A 16,586-nucleotide genomic window follows, 5' to 3' on the forward strand; every position below is an offset into this window, starting at 1 on the left:
TACTTTTGTATTGATAGTGTTCTCAATTAAAAACAAAAACAAATAAACGGTTATGGTGATTAAGACAATGTGGATAATGTAATTAGTAAATGTGCAGCATACTCACCACATACAATCAAAATGTTTGATGTTCTATTAAAATCATAGAACAAATGAAAATGCAAATAGAAAAGTTAAGAAAATTTCATTTACATAGTCAGTTTCGTTTTTTTGTGTGTGTCTGTATAACAAAAGTATGCAATCGCCCACTGAAAAGAGTTTGGTTTGGAACGTTCAATACTTTTCAGGTCAGTATACCACCCTGAAACTACGCAAATGGTAATTCACCTGCGTTCTGATTTTTCTTTTGCAGAAAAAGGAAAAACATGTGATACAACCAAAAGAATAAACATTTCAAAATAAAATTTATGCATGAAAATCAGAGCAGATCCGAGAAAATGTATATAACAAATATTCTCACATTCGTAATAGCAAAGGTCATATTAGCGCATATAGCCTCCCCTAGGTGTTCCCGCCTTTTCGTGTCTGTTCAATGATAAATAGTATTATTATATTTGTAATAAATCTTTTGTTTTCTTTTTGTAATTGTGAATCCTGAAGACAGTGAAGTGAAGTGGAAATATGCCACACAAACACTAATTATGTTTTTAATTATTAGATTACTCAAATAAAAGCACTATTATTAATAAGTGTTTTTTTTTACTTTAATTGGAGTTAACCCTCTTTGCTGGTTTAAAAGCATATATCATATTACATAAAGCGGCCGTGGTCCAAATTAAAAGGATTACAATCTAACCACAAAGATACAATTTTTTCTTTAGTAATCCATACAGTTTTTTGGAACATTGTTGTTGGTTAGTCACATTATTTTCATATTTTATTCTTTTATAATGGATCATTGTGGAGATTTTTAATATCATTTCAAAGCTCCTTTATATAATATCTTAAACTATATTGAATCAAACAAACTTCGAAATTATAATTATTAGTAGTAGTTAGTTGATTTTGGTTTATTAAGTTTATTATTACTAGTGTTTGGCAAAAAAAAGAATAAGAAGAGAGTATCTATATATAAAGGCCTAATATAATTCAAGACAAGATTTATTATCATAAGCCCACAGGCCCATTATATCCATTTTAGTGGGCTATTGTTACCCATTTCAATGATTGTAAATGGGGAAGTCAACGTCTTTGATCGCTGACTGTGGAGTAGTTAGACTTACAAATGAAAAGGTGGCATGAGATGTTGACACGTGTAATTCTGATTAAGGAAGAGATTAGTTCTTTCTTGATTTGCTTCTTGCTTCCTCCTAATTAACAGCAAAAAAAAAAAAAAAAACAAGATTTCCAGTTTGAAGAAGCCAACTCAAAAAAAAAAAAAAAGAATGCAGAAAATGGGAGATGAAAATCCCAGGGTTATGTACGGTGTGATCATCACCGTGTACGTTGATCGTCAAACGACGACAGTCCGATCGTTTCAAGGGAGACGTAAGAAAGATGAAGGAGATAGATTCATTCAGAGGACGACGAGGATGCGTGAGATCGGAAAAACACTTGGCTATGATCGGAGAGCTAATCTGTTAGCGAATATTCGTCAGTTGAGATCGGCGAGTCTTACCGGCGGCGGAGAAAGTGACAACAAGCCTCAACGGCCGAACCCGAAGGTAACGTTTCTCTGATTTTTTTCTATATTGGTTTGGATTTTTATTTTGCATAATGAGCTTTTATAATTTAGTTGGGCCAGCTATGGGCCCTGACGTATATAATTCAAGTTGCGTTTTGTACTTGCGGAAAGAATAAAGAGCAAGTAAAGCAGTTGCGTCTGAATGAATGAATAATCAATATTCTGACTAGTGTGATGTGGAGTTGTGGACTATGATATTATATTGGTTATAGTAGATTATGTCAAAACGAAATGTCAAATATGAAACCTCTTATGAGTTTTCGACTGACTAAACAGAGTATTTTTTATTTGGTTTCATATATATTTTTGTCGGTTTTGTTTTCTTTGTAATAACTGTTAAGCAATTTCACCTATTTGTTTTGTGTTGATAAGTGATAACAATGTCAATGGCAGAAGAAGAAGAAAAGAAGGTGGATCAGGAAATTGTTTAGTAAGTTCCGGTTACCATTTCGCCGGAAAAATAGAACGTGGAGATACCGCCAGTTTGATCCAGATGAAGAAGAAGGAGAAGTGACGAGCAGAACTAATCACAATTCTGATCTTTGGGTACTCCCGATGTTTCTGTTCTATTTCCTTGCAACTTAGTTCCTATCTTGTTTATTAATCTTTGTTTCATGTTTTCTGAATGAAGAACAAACTTAAACATGTGGTTGGAGGTTTATCACGCGGCTGCTTACGAAGTAGAAGAGAGTCAGAGACTCGTGAAGACAAAATATAAATCATCATGATAAGAAGTTTTGTCCCAAGTTGGCTGAGATGTGAGAACAATTTTTTCCTTTTCACAAAATCAATTTATTGTTCTTCCAGAATTTGAGGAAGACGATGATCAAATCGATACAAAGGGAAATAAAAGAGAAATTTGAAAAGAGGCATAAGAGAGACCATGCCTCAGTGGAGAGTACAACAATGCAGAAACAATGATACAATTACACAGAATACATAATTTACATGAAAAATAAATAAAAGAAAGGGACGACTGCGAGTTTTTTTTTTTTTTTTCAATTCCCTGTGTATGGCTAATTGGCTAGTCATGTAAAGCCTTTTTATACTGCTCCTGCAATTTTTAAGTCAAATGTAATCGTGGAGAGAAATATGCAGAGGACATTGATCATGAATTTGCTTCGGTTAAATTAGAGTTACCGACCTCTATTGCCGCCTCTCTGGTTCCTTGGAAAGAGCAAACGGCGAAGCGAACGGCTAGGAGAAGCAGGGGAGCTGGAAGAGGATGCAAAGTCGCTTGATTCCAGATCGAGAAAGCGGATGTGATGGCCTTGTCCTTGCCATGAATCTAGATCCAGTATCCCGTTGCTCAGAGAATCATCTGAGCTGTAGTCTTCTTCTTCGTCTTCTTCATCGTAAACAGCTCGGTTATGCGGCTCTATCACATAATCTCCTAACACAACAGCACCTGGAGTCGATGACATGATTGTGCTTATCACGTCTCTTCTGTCTCTTTCCCTCTCAAGCCTCTTCCATTTGGTTTCTAGAGCTGGATCAATGGCTCTCGGGCAAGCATGTGGGTGTTTTTCCTTCATATGTTTCTTGAGCTTCCGGAAGTTTCCTACAAAGGAACAGTTATCCTGCATACAAGTCCTCCTCTTAGAGTTGAAATGCATCCGAGCATCTTTCACCACAGTCCAACCTTTCACTTGACCTCTACACAGTGGACACAAAAGCTCGGGTTGTCCTGCGGTTTCGTTACTGTATGATTTCCTGTATTGCTCAAGGCAGTTGGCAAAACGGCTGCTTGTTGCACACATGTAGGGACGACAGCCTTTGTGATAGGACGAACACAAGAGCAGAACCGCATTGTGTGGAGACTCCAAACATACTGGGCAAGTTGAGCCAGCCCATTCTTTCTTGCAGCATGGTGATGGATATGGAGTGGCAATGTGAGCACTGTGTTTCACTTTCTTGATTTTCCCCATTTGATCCTATTTAAAAAACACTCAATTATTAGATCCATGCGAAGTAGTAACCAACAAGCAAAATTCAAACAACTCATCACTAATAGCGGTCTCAGTGACCAGTTGACTATGGATTAGATAAAGCTTAATTCATATAAGAACCAGACAGAAGCAAAGATCCTGGATGCATAAGCTACAGATAATTACACTATAGTTCTATATACAATATAGTGAGCATTAACCGGATCCGCAAAGGGAAATCACAAACACAGACACGATTCAGTCCAAAGACAATGAAAAAATCCAGATCTGGAGAAGCAATTCTAATAAAATAAATCCAAAATTCATGCAAAACTGAGCAACGCATCAATGACAACGCAGATTCATTTGTCGATCCACAAATAAGACCCGAAACAAATTATACAATTCAATGTTTGATAACACAACAAACAATGACCTGAGATCTCGATTGAACGGAATCTATCACTCTATCGAAACTGTAAGATCAGAGACCTTTAGCGAATCTTACCAAGACAAATTTCGAGATCGAGAAGACGAAATTCAACAAGATAACAGAATTAACAATAAGGAGACCGGCGGGAGAAACAGTACCGGAGGTTAAGCGGAGGAGATCGCCGGCGGAGAATAGAGAGAGAGCTCCGAGCTTGAAGGATGATGTACAGAATAAGAGAGAAAAGCGAGATTGCTTCTACAAATTGACGTACGCAAACAAAGCCAAAAGACTTTTTTTTTTTTGGGTTTTAAACTTGCGGTTAGATTCCTACATGTCGTCATTTTGACGCAACCGTTTTTCTCATCCAAATTCTCGTATCGATGGGGATATCTCGCGCTTTTACTGTCTTTATTATAATGGGCCGTAAGCCCATTCTCTCTGTTTGTTGTTGTAAGAAGAGGCCGAAAGAGACGAAATAATATTCGTTTTTTATGCCCAATAAGATTCCACTTCAATTTTCATTTTTTTTTTCTATACCGGTGATGCTTAAATTTTTAATTTAGTACTCCATGTCCATTAATATAATTTTTTGTATATATAAAAAACTGATCAGAAATTGTTACAAGAAAGAAAATGCCAGCATATAATTTACCTGTTTACCTATTTACCAGCATATAAAGAAAATCACTCCTATTAACCTGTTTTAAAAATAATTGGATTAATTGGATTTTTAATACATTTTTGAAACATAATTATAAAAGTAGTACATTTACTATTTATAATTAGCAAACTAATACATTTTTACTATTTGGACACTATTTATACACTATTAAAAAACCCTTTAAATCTAATAACTATAATATTAATCAAAATAAATTTGTTTTTAATAAAATTTCAGTTACATAAAAATCTACATTTTTTTCTCTATAATTTGATATACATTTTATTCTAATAATTTATAATATTTTTCAAACAAATTTTGATACGTCCAGCTATCCTTATGTACAGTTGTGTGTCGCTGTACGGAAAATCATCCGTACAGCGGTCTATATATACGTATAATTGTACGTGTACAAATGTTTTTCTTGTCTATATATGTATATTTGTTTATGTGTAAATATGTGTTTTTGTAGTTGTTTCTCTTTGTACAAATATTTTATGTACAATAATGTGTTGTTGTACAGTTGTCTATATGTACAGATACCTGAAATAGTAAAATTGTACTATTTTGCTAATTATGAATAGTAAATGTACTACCTTTATAATTATGTTTCAAAAACGTACTAGTTTGCTAACAAACCCAAAATAATTTAAGCGGGAAAAATTACAAATCTCTTTAAGGACAAAAGACGTCGTAGACAGGAGTCATATCAGGTGCAAAGATTCCGAAGCTCTGCTCCACGGGACCATCCTTCAGATCCTCCTTGAACATCTCAAACAAAAACACGTCCACCGGCGTGTACGGACGGCGAGGCGTCGGCTTCCGCGAAGATCCCCCGCATGTCCGAATCCCCATGTTGTAGGCCTTGGCATTATCAACGCTCGTGTAAGGTTGGTATCCATCCGTCGGCCACCCAGTTTCCCCAACCATCACCACCACGTTTCCAGCGTTGATCTTCTCCAAGGCAGAATTGAATCCGTCAACCATCGCATCGAACATGTTGCTATACTGGAAATCACCGTCGATCACTATAGGCGTTTGGGAACTAAAGGTCGCTTAATCGAGTGAGATGTCGGTTGGATCTGACGCGTATGCGAAGTAAGGGTACACGTTCACCATGAGAGGCGAATTCGTCTGAGATAGTATCGATGACACATCCGTCATGAACTCGGTTAGATCTGGGAGGAACATTGCAGCGGAAGGTGGATATGAATTGGTCAACGCGTTCATCGCTAAAACCGTCGTTACGGAGATTCCTGTGACGCCGGAATTTGTGAGGGCGGCGTTTACGTTTCTGATCGCGGCGGCGACGAACGGGGCGAGATCTCCGGGGAAGACTTCGTTACCGATCGTGATCCATTTGATGGAGACGTCGTTTATGTAAGGTGTGATCCAGGTGGTGACGAAGTTGGTTGCGGCGGCTGGGTCTTGTGCTAGGGCTGGGATTTCTTGGTTTCGTGGTCCAAACGCCACGGAGAGACCTGAGCCACGAAGCGCTTCGAGCATGTCGGCGAATGGCTCGTACATACGGATTGCGTCGATGCTGTTGGTCTTGTATAAAGCTACTGTAGCTTCCGGCGTCGGGATGTTGTCGCCGTTTCGGCCGTAACAAACACCGGTGATCTCCCCTGCGACACCTAGAAGAGAGCATAAGTTACAACTTACCGGTGATAAACCAGTCCGGTTTATGGATCAAATTGATTGTAGCAGAAATAAATCGAGTAAATGTAAGAGAATTGAAAAAGAACAACACGGTTCGGTTCGACATGAGATAAGTTATCATTTGGTTACAATTATAATTCAATTTGTTTACCAGCTGGACAAAGGATTTGGATGGACAGGAGGAAAAATATAGCAATAGCTAAAACGGTTGGTTTGGAATCCATTGATGTATGTGAAATCATGGTGCGTGTAAATTGTAAAATAACTATTTAAGAGAGACTAGATATGATTCTTCTAATGTTTTGTGTACGGATGTTTGAATATGTTCATGTTGGTGAATGTGTATTTAAGGGTGGTTTTCTTAGGAAGCATGCGTAATTACAACGTAATGACTGTATTCATGGTGGATATCTCTAACACAAAGATAATCAAGGCTTTCAAGCATGAATTGCAGCAGTTAATATTCGCATAATAATGTAGCGTGGATTATAAAATCAAAGTTAATTAAGAATAGCAACATTTTGCTGTTCAACATTATTAAAACGAAAACAAATAGAATGATCAAGCTATGTTGAGAAATGGACAAAGCTACTACTAGTACTACTACTAATTAATATAAAGAAAGCTCAAATTAATGGCGACAAGAGTGAAAAAATCGAACGACGAAATGAGTTCAGTATCGCAGTTGCACCTAGTAAATGCAGTTGATTAAACTATTTACAAATAAGATTTATAGCTTAATTAGTCATTTAGATTTAATGGCTGATTAACTACTTTTTTTTGTTCAACATTATGGTCCATTTGTGTTGGGGTCGAGCGTTTTCCTTTTCTGGTTGTTTAATTAGGTCATAGGACCACCAACTCACTCCTAAAAAGGAGTCGAGAACGTTTTCGGTAAACTTTAAATACACGAAACGCACATTGCGACCACACGTACATATATGTCCGAGTTATAAAAAACACACGTACATATATGTCCGAGTTATAACGGAGAGTCGGAGACTAGTAGACTACCAAAATAATACACTATCACTTTACGAAAATATTAAGAAAGTTGATAAGCTATTCTGATTTCTACTGTTTTACATGTTTCTCGGGTGGTGCAATAGCTTTGCATAGGCATGTCAATTAGGGCTAAAGCCCGCGGGCTAGTTTGGCATGGCCCTGAAAAACATCGGGCTCGGGCTTAAATATATATGTCCAGAAAAAACCGGGCCTTTTGGGCTAAGCCCATTCAGGCTAAAGAAATTTTTGGGCTTAGCCCGGTCGGGCTCGGGCCGGCCCGAAAAGCCCTTATACAAATATATTGTGAGTTTTTTGAATATTTTAGTTTGATTAAAAGATTGATTAATGTTATAGTTTTCAAATTTACTTATTAGTCTTACTTATTACTTTTAAAATCTTTATACAAAGCTAAAACTAAATATATATAAGTATCATGATTTTGAAATCATCAAAATATCTATTAAATTTTGACTCTATCTTATACTTTAAAGTATTTTAGTTCCATGTTTTATTGGGTTAAAGTGTAAATAATTTATTTAGATTTTATTTTTTTTCTCTTAAATTAAGTTAGTTTTAATGAATATTGATAAGTTATTTAAAATTTGATGCATTATATTTATAGTAGACCTTTAAATATAGTTTTTAAAAACTATTATGAACTTAGAAATTGATTTTTTTATCGGTAAATAAAGCCCAAAAATCCCGAAAACCCCTGTAGCCCTGTTAGGGCCGGGCCGGACTTTAAAATATAGGCTCGGAAATTTTTCGGGCCGGGCCGGGCCGGGCTCACATATTTGAGGGATTTACGGGTTTCGGGCCGGGGCGGGACGGGGTAGCCCGATTGACATGCCTAGCTTTGCATATCAAAACAATATTAAAACTTTCAATATAATTTCCACAAACGTTGAGGTTCTAATTTGGTAAATCATTTTCATCATTTCATATGTAATAAACGTTATACATAATTTCATTCAAATAATATCCAATGACCCTCCAGTTATATAATTAACTCAGCCAAGTTATATTTCAGTAAATCTAGATTGGCCATCATTTCAGTTTCAGTAGTTCGTGTTTTTTTTCCCCCTCAATAAATTTGAAAGCTAAAGCATTGCAAGTTTCAATTAGTGGGCACAAAGAGTCATTTTCATATTAATATAGAGCATGCAATTAATACATTACATTCTCTTTCTTCCAAATAATCAAACTTTACACATTATATATTGTATTGAAATATAGCAAATCCAAGAACCAAAAATAGAGTGGTATCATCCATCATAGACAGATACGAAGGCTCCAAAAACAGAAAGTTCAAAACTAGAAAAAGAAAGAAAGAAAGTAAAAGGATCTAAAAGAGAATCTCATCTGGATCTAATTGAACTTATGGAAAAGGTGATGGACGAAATCTCTATTTACTATAAAAATAAGGATCAAATAAACAATTAAAGAGTGAGGGAGGTAAAGAAAAAAAAAGCATATCCGTACGAATGAATTAACGGGGTCGTATCTCGTGAGTCATCTAACGAGTAAAAATAGAACACGTGTCGAAACAAAGGAGGTGCACGAGTGCTACACTAGACCTCACACCTCTCTATCATATTCTCTGAATAAAAAAGCTGGCACACAAAAAAAGAGAAAAAAACAATTTCTGCCCCAAAAAAATGAACCGTTCCTCTGTTGCCTGCAAATAACGCGAAAAAATCTCTCTGAAAAAAAAAAAAGAACCGAACCAGTCGTGGGAAGGATCCGAAAGAACATGAACCAGAGAAATTTGAAGAAGAAACCCTAATCTTAGCCTCGCTTTTTTTTTTTTTTTTTTTTTAATTCGTCTTATTCTTCTTCTATCGTTCTTAATCTGAAAGGCGCCAAGATTGGTACGGGGGAGCTAGGCTAGGGTTAGGTTTTAGGCTCGCGAAATTAGGGTTAGGGTTTTGCTTAATTGGCTGTTTCTTTCTTCCGTTGTTTTGGATAAGGGTGAAATTGAAGGCGGAATTGTTTTTTGGAGGATTTGGGGATTTAGGGCTAGGGTTCCCTTTTCATGGGCCGCGCGGGAGTTTTTGGTGGTGGTTTGTGTCGGTTATGAACGTTGACCAATGCCAGTGGCCGAAGAAGATGATGGGTAGGGGAGTGGACGGAGGTTGTGGTGCTGAAGAGAGGCCTTGTCGCCCATTTCGTAGTGCTGCGTTAGATAGTGATAATGGGAACAAGGGGTTTGAGGATATGGGTTCGTTGGATATCGGTTTCTTAGCTCAGGCTAGCAAGAACCTTTCTGAGAGGTCACCCTTTGATATTCCTGAAGATGGTTCCACTTCAGGGTTAAGTGTGCCTACTCTACCCGTTGGGCTAGCTAATTTGCTCAACCGTACTGATAACAAGAAAAGGCACAAGAAGTCTCATTCTGGGACGGAAAAGAAGAAGAAAACGTCTTCTAGGCAAGGGGATAAGTTGAGAACTGGGAGTATCTGGCTTGAACATGAGGACTACTTTAGGCGCTTAGAATTGCCTGATTTAGAAACTTTGTCAGATTTAGCATCTCTACGATCTTTGTCTTCTAGGAATTGCTTTTCAGTTCCATCGGTGGAATACAAATCTATTAATATCCAACAGAGGGAAACCGATGCCAGTGCAAAGAGTGAGGATGTTGTTCTGGAAGAAACTAAGGACCTTCTCAGAAAAGAGATATCTGAAGGCACAGTAAAAAACGAAGACATAAACAAAGATGTTGAGCAGCCAATGGGTGTTGACAATGTGGGGAATGAAATCTCCTCTGGGTCAGACTATTCTGGTAGTTTAGAATGGGTTTTAGGTATTAGAAATAGGATTTTGTTGACATCAGAAAGGCCCTCCAAAAAGCGGAAGCTTCTTGGTGGTGATGCAGGCTTGGGGAAATTAATGGTGGCTGCTCCTTGTGAAGGGAATGCATTGTTATGTGATTTTTGCTGCACTGCTGATTCCAAGGAATATCATCACCAGTTGATTGTTTGCACTTCCTGCAAAGCTACAGCTCATAAAAGATGTTATGGCCTGCTTGAAGATTCAGATAAATCATGGTTGTGCTCTTGGTGTGAGCTAGAGAATGGTCGTGGTGATTCGAAAAGACCATGCTTGCTTTGTCCAAAAAAAGGTGGCATCCTGAAACCTGTTCTCTCAAAAACTGAGAATGGTGGGCCGGCGGAGTTTGCTCATCTGTTTTGCTCTCTGTGGATGCCTGAGGTGTATATAGAAGACTTGAAAAAAATGGAGCCCATCTTGAATTTGCCTGGAATAAAAGAAACTCGGAGGAAGTTATTGTGTAACTTGTGCAAGGTGAAATCTGGTGCTTGCATTCGCTGTTGTAATGGTATGTATTGTTGCTTTCTGTGCATCCAGTCTACTTCTGAGCATGGGTTGCATTGATTTTTCTTAATGGCCTGGTATTAGTTTGGGTATTTTACTTAAGATGCTTCGTCCTTGGAACAACTTAACAAAAATGTCCAACATTTCACCTGAATTTGGGTTCATTTGGCTGCGCTCATAGTTGTTGTTGTACCTCTATCTGCTCTGGATGATCCAGTTGTTTGGATCATTTTTTTCTGGAAAACACTTTGTCGACATTGTTTATCACAATGCGGTGTTTTCATATTCTTAGTAGGCTAATTTGTGATGATTGCAATTTGGGTGAAGTAGTTATTTCTTTTTCTTATATGAATATGTTGCTCTGCTGGGTTGCTGTTAAAGTTTAATGCACACGGCTTGGATTCTACTAAAATCAATAGGCAAATTTGTTACCCTTCTCTGTGCCCCGCTATCTGATGTTCCTACTTGATTTACTTATCTAAGTTAATAGCTTCATCATGGAACAACTTGGCTCACTTTTCTTTGATTCACATTATTATGTCGTCATTCTTTGGTGGATATCAGAGATTAGTAATTGATAGTTTGTTACAATCTCTTGATCACAGGATTATGCAGAACTTCTTTCCATCCTATATGTGCAAGAGAGGCAGGGAATAGACTAGAGGTCTGGGGAAAACATGGGTGTGATACTGTAAGTTTCATCCCTTACAGAATGAAATCGTACGGAGTGGGGTTTTTCTCTGTAACAATATAAGAAAAATTTGTAGGTCGAACTGCGAGCTTTCTGCTCAAAGCATTCCGATAGTCAAGAAAGTGGAAAGTTTGTGGAGAGAGGAGAAAGGAATGCCGCCGTTGGTAGTCGTTCTCCTATATGTCATCTTCCGTCGGAATCTGTTAGAGAAGGTCACCTTAGCAATGATGAGAATGGAGTTGATGTAGGAACACCGGGTACAGGTTCTGACATTTCAAGAAACAGCGAATTGCGAGAACTAGAATCACCGCATTCAAAATTTAATTGCTCTGCAACAGACCACGTTGAATCAGGAATGACGGGGAGAAGCAACGAGGATGAAAGAACTCTGTCCAATTCGCTTAGTTTTGGATTGATTCTGAAAAAGGTTTGTGTATTCTTAAAAGTTGGGTTGTCTATTCCTTTTGACTCTCTTGCTCACTGATTCACACTTTTTTTAAGTTGATCGACCTGGGGAAAGTGGATGTGAAGGTTGTGGCTGCAGATATTGGGGTCAATCCTGATGCTTTGAGTGTCAAACTTACGGTAACTCGTAAAACTTCTCATATACCTGTTGTAATCATGGTGGTCTCATTGTGAGTTTCTGTGTATTAATTTCAAAATTTCGTTGTAGGATGGAGACTTGTTACCTGATTTACTAGGCAAAGTAGTTAAATGGCTTAGCCAGCATGCACACATGGGTTCTGGAAATAAAGGCGAAAATTTTAAATGTAAGAACACTACTAAATCTGAGCGTCGGGCTATCTGTACTGAAGACATAGTGATGCTAGATTCTGACATCTTAGATCCTGCTGTCACTAAAGCTTTTTCTATAGAGCGAACAATTGAAAGCAACATTTGTAATCATATGGAGGATAATACAATATGTACGCTAACTGAAAACTGTAATGGTAATGGAATTGTGGTTGATGAAGCTAAAGCCAATGGATCGGTTTTGACGAAAGAAGGAAGTGTGAGTTTGGCACCTGATCATTCTCCGGAAGAACAGGTAATGACACAATCTTAACTGTTCTGTATTTTCCTTAGACCTAGATGCTTTCCCACGATGTTCATTTGTTAGGCATGTTAGATCTGTCACCAAGTTTGGCTAAACACAAGCTTGGTGTTATTTCCTTTTATGCACAAGGACCTCCTGATGAAATAATTGATGTTGTGCCTTGTTTCTCATATACAGAAATCAATAGTGGTTGATCAGGAAGTTCATCATGAGAAATTTTCAGATCTTCCTTCTGGTATGTTTTAACTTTTCATTATTTTCTTCCATATTCCATATAGTTTTCCGTCAAGCTTGCAGATATATATTTTTTGTATGTTGGTAATTTCTATGAAAGATGTCTATTTATCGTCCAATGTTTTATATGACTTAATAATCTATTTTTTCTTAGTTGATGGTAGCTGCTCCTGATTATGTTTTTTAATCTTTTGCGTAGATGATCATTGTGAACAATCAAACTCCAATTCTTCTGGTGTCATGCTGGACAATACCTTTTCCTTGGGGCCAACTAGTTCTCAAAATTGTGGAAATTTGAACTGTCCGACCCCCATTATCTTGGATCTCATGTAAGCTCCAGAAACACAATTGGGAGACAGTCTCTGTTGTTCGCTTCGCTACATAAACATTCTGCCTACTAAATCTCTTTTTATTTATTTATTTATAAAGCAGTGATCCTGGTTTCAGTCCTCATCCTTATATCTACAAAGAATTGTCAGAACTGGGCAAGGGACAGACCCTGAAAAGCAGCACGGATTCTGATGTGGCTAAAATGTCAACGAAACCTGATGGTAGAGACTTTATGCTTTATGCCACAGCTTTTAGGACATTTGGTAACATTAAAACATTTGGCAGGCTCTGAAGAAGGAAACATACATCTGCAGGGCGCCGGTGATCATACTATCTTTCATAATCACCAAAATCAGAGTGCACACTGTGGAGACACATTTCGTCAGTTATCTAAAGCTAGGAAATTGGGCATACTGGATCTGTCTCCTGAAGATGAAGTGGAAGGGGAACTTCTATATTATCAGCTTCAGTTACTTGGCACCGCAGTTTCAAGAAAGCAACTTTCTGGTGAATTTAATGTCCATTTTTATTTGCATGGTCACAATTTTCAATGTTTTCTGCAGTATATAATTTATGTTATAGTATCCTTAAAATTGGTCCTTTTTCTCAGACAATTTAGTATATGAAGTTGCCAAAAAACTGCCTCTGGAGATTGATGAACAACATGGACGAAGATGGGATGATGTTCTGGTCAACAAATATTTCCATGATGTCAGGGAAGCAAGAAAGCAAGGTAGGAAAGAGAAAAGACACAAACAAGCCCAGGCTGTTCTAGCTGCTGCTACCGCAGCAGCGGCGACATCTTCTAGGAATACATCGCTTAGGAAAGATTTGTCAGAAGAACATGCACAACAAGAGGTTTTTGTTGCTACCTTTAGATTTTTTTTTTCTTCCGTATTAATTTTGGTTTTCCCATGTTTCTTATCCTTGATTTTTACTGGTTATATATCGGACAGATAAGTAATTCTAGACGTAAAGTTGTTGGTAGCTCTCATCTAGTGCCTCAGACGAAGGAAACACTTTTAAAGATGGCTGTCTCTGGGCCACCATCTGAGAAGCGGTCTGATCATCGTGCACCAGACTTTTCAGTAGAAAATCCACGAACTTGTGACATCTGCAGACGCTCCGAAACTATATGGAATCTGATTGTCGTGTGCTCTAGTTGCAAGGTGATAGACATTTACTGTGATTTATTTCTAATGTTTCATTAAGGCCTGATTCTGTTCTAGGGACAGCTTTTATGCACAGTATGGTATCTTATCAGGCTCCAATTACAGGTTGCTGTTCATATGGATTGCTACAAATGTGCTAAAGAATCCACTGGTCCCTGGTACTGTGAGCTATGTGCGGAGTCATCTTCGGAACCTTCTTTCAATGTTCGAGAAAAACCAGATTCTTCTACAGAGTGTACTCTATGTGGTGGCTTAACTGGGGCTTTTAGAAAAACCACAAATGAGGAATGGGTACATGCTTTTTGTGCTGAGGTGAATTTTCCTTCTACGGCAGCAGTTATTAGCAGGATCTGGTGTACAATATTCAGTATTGAACATTGCAAATAACTTGGTGTATAATATCTTGCAGTGGTCCTTGGAATCAACCTTCAGAAGGGGACAAATAAATCCTGTGCAAGGAATGGTGGGTTTATATGATTATAATACTGAATTACTATGACGTTTAAAGTGTTTAAAAATGCTAATCTCAATGTATGGTGCCTTATTAGGAGGCTCTGGCCAAGAACAAGGACAATTGTTGTGTATGCCAACGGATATTTGGTGCATGCATTAAGGTAGTCACCCATTTTTACCTTATTATGTAAAGACATCTATTTCAAGTATTGGGACTAAGATTGAACAAAAAGCTTATGTTATCATTTTACAGTGTAGTTATGGCAACTGCCAGACGACATTCCACCCCTCCTGTGCCAGAAGCGTAGGGTTTCATATGACTGGTGGTGGGAAACTTCCGCATAAGGCTTACTGTGAGAAGCACAGTTTGGAGCAGAAGGCAAAGGTCGTATTTCTTATCTCTTTCACCATCTTTATTATGACCTACTTGTATGATAAGCTTGCTTATATTTGTATAACTGTGTTTGCAGGCCGATTCTCAGAAACATGGGGCAGAGGAACTGAAAAGTCTCAAGCATTATAGGGTAAGAGGTCTTAGCGAGGGCAAAATGATTTTGACATTGCTGTGTAAAGTGTATTCCTTCCCATTTCTTATCAAATTATTTTTGATTCTTTGAATTTGCTGAATCTCCTCCAGGTTGAACTTGAGAGGTTACGCCTTCTGTGTGAGCGGATAGTCAAGAGGGAGAAATTAAAGGTATGTTAAAACTAGGCCTAAACCTAAAATCTTCCTTTCATTGATTCGAATCACATGGGAGCTTGACCTTTTGCAGCGAGAGTTGGCTATTTCCTCACATGAAATACTTGCTGCCAAAAGGGATCACGCTGCACGTTCATTACATGTCCGTAATCCATTTTCTCCTCCAGAAGTTTCGTCAGACTCAGCCACAACATCAGTAAAAGGTCATCCTGATAGTAATATATCTGGCAGTGAAGCAATACAGAGGTCGGATGATATCACCATTGACAGCACAGTCTCTGTTAAGCGACGTGGCAAAGGTCCCATGTTAATGGACACTGATCAGAAAACTGATGACAGTGCTACTTCCAAGAGTCGGTTTTCTCGTAAGCCAACCGAAAGACAGATTTTTTCTGGGAAAACCGTTCCCCGAAAACATTGTATAGTCTCACCTAGTGTTTCAGAGGATGGAGATAAAGGGTCAAAGCCTAAGAAGGTGAGAAGATTAACTTTGTCGTAAGTTACATGGATTGTTGTTAAGTGCGACTCTTTGTGCTCAACTCAGCACATTCATAGGATCTTATACTTGTTTGTCTTGATAACTGATAATAGCAGCATGTAGAAACATTTGCAAAAGAGCTCGTGATGACATCAGATGAAGCTTCTTTCAAGAACCGGCGGCTCCCAAAGGGATATTTCTATGTTCCTGTTGATTGCCTTCAGGAAGACCAGAAGGCAGCTTCATCTGACAAGCCAGTGAACCAGAAGACATCTTCAGGTGATCAGTCAGGTAAAGACGGGTAAAGCTAAGAGTAGACAATTATGGGCTCATTGCTCTTACCCTAGTTAGATAGTGGCCATTGGTGGACATCACCTTCTGCGCCCCAACCAGGATTCACCAACTGGCTTAAAGCAAAAAGAACCGATGATATCGCTACAAGAAAAGCTGTGGCTGCAACTGAGACTCAGCTGAAGAGGCTATTGTGAAGCTTTTGGGTACTGATACAAACTGTGCCTATGGTAATTTTTGAGATTTGAGGGTAACATCTCTATAGAAAAAAGGCTTCAGATTGGATTCAGGGAAGTGAGAAAAAAGCTCCCTGTTACCATATATATAAAGAAGGATCGGTCACGTGTAATTCTGTTTGTATAAATGAGCTGGAAAAAAGAGGGTTGCATAAGTGTAAATACTCATCAATTGTGTCTAAAATCTGACCAAGGGAATAATAGTTGTCTGAAAATTCTTTAGTTATGCAGTTTCTTA

At 38.1% G+C, this 16,586-nt stretch overlaps 4 protein-coding genes and 1 long non-coding RNA gene across 14 annotated transcripts; 2 read left to right on the forward strand and 3 right to left on the reverse strand.

Annotated features, from left to right (window-relative positions):
* On the reverse strand, positions 1 to 1,529 carry LOC111832033. The gene is made up of 3 exons (XR_002835160.1): positions 1,439 to 1,529; positions 1,224 to 1,310; positions 1 to 525 (listed from the first exon to the last, which is right to left on the reverse strand). It is a non-coding gene; the product is annotated as an uncharacterized LOC111832033 (long non-coding RNA).
* On the forward strand, positions 1,329 to 2,777 carry LOC17896068. The gene is made up of 3 exons (XM_006301104.2): positions 1,329 to 1,664; positions 2,078 to 2,230; positions 2,316 to 2,777. Exons 1-3 carry the CDS (start codon positions 1,386 to 1,388, stop codon positions 2,400 to 2,402), a joined length of 519 nt encoding a protein of 172 aa, XP_006301166.2. The 5' UTR covers positions 1,329 to 1,385; the 3' UTR covers positions 2,403 to 2,777.
* On the reverse strand, positions 2,520 to 4,326 carry LOC17895869. 2 transcript variants are annotated; one of them, XM_023788190.1, is made up of 3 exons: positions 4,204 to 4,326; positions 2,829 to 3,618; positions 2,520 to 2,738 (listed from the first exon to the last, which is right to left on the reverse strand). In XM_023788190.1, exons 2-3 carry the CDS (start codon positions 3,610 to 3,612, stop codon positions 2,728 to 2,730), a joined length of 795 nt encoding a protein of 264 aa, XP_023643958.1. In that variant the 5' UTR covers positions 3,613 to 3,618; positions 4,204 to 4,326; the 3' UTR covers positions 2,520 to 2,727. The 2 variants fall into 2 exon arrangements, with proteins under 2 accessions (XP_023643958.1, XP_023643959.1); XM_023788191.1 differs by lacking the exon at positions 4,204 to 4,326 and adding an exon at positions 4,121 to 4,202.
* Positions 4,327 to 5,381: 1,055 nt separating this feature from the next.
* Positions 5,382 to 6,592, reverse strand: LOC17895666 (putative glucan endo-1,3-beta-glucosidase GVI). Its single transcript, XM_023788563.1, is given in 2 exon segments — positions 5,382 to 6,343; positions 6,520 to 6,592. Coding segments are annotated over 2 exon segments (1,035 nt in total).
* Positions 6,593 to 9,013: 2,421 nt separating this feature from the next.
* On the forward strand, positions 9,014 to 16,574 carry LOC17894394. Of its 9 annotated transcripts, none has more exons than XM_023787662.1 (20): positions 9,016 to 10,710; positions 11,312 to 11,397; positions 11,474 to 11,824; positions 11,899 to 11,982; positions 12,071 to 12,167; positions 12,372 to 12,445; positions 12,632 to 12,689; positions 12,888 to 13,017; positions 13,118 to 13,239; positions 13,304 to 13,525; positions 13,629 to 13,876; positions 13,975 to 14,187; positions 14,296 to 14,502; positions 14,600 to 14,653; positions 14,739 to 14,804; positions 14,897 to 15,028; positions 15,114 to 15,167; positions 15,281 to 15,340; positions 15,417 to 15,818; positions 15,935 to 16,574. In XM_023787662.1, exons 1-20 carry the CDS (start codon positions 9,450 to 9,452, stop codon positions 16,124 to 16,126), a joined length of 4,113 nt encoding a protein of 1,370 aa, XP_023643430.1. In that variant the 5' UTR covers positions 9,016 to 9,449; the 3' UTR covers positions 16,127 to 16,574. The 9 variants fall into 9 exon arrangements, with proteins under 9 accessions (XP_023643431.1, XP_023643432.1, XP_023643428.1 ...); XM_023787665.1 differs by having other exon boundaries at positions 15,938 to 16,574; XM_023787659.1 differs by having other exon boundaries at positions 11,474 to 11,654; positions 11,736 to 11,824; positions 12,071 to 12,445.
* The last annotated feature ends 12 nt before the right edge of the window (positions 16,575 to 16,586 follow it).

This window comes from Capsella rubella, unplaced genomic scaffold (genome assembly GCF_000375325.1).
Source record: "Capsella rubella cultivar Monte Gargano unplaced genomic scaffold, Caprub1_0 scaffold_2, whole genome shotgun sequence".
Lineage (NCBI taxonomy): Eukaryota > Viridiplantae > Streptophyta > Magnoliopsida > Brassicales > Brassicaceae > Capsella > Capsella rubella.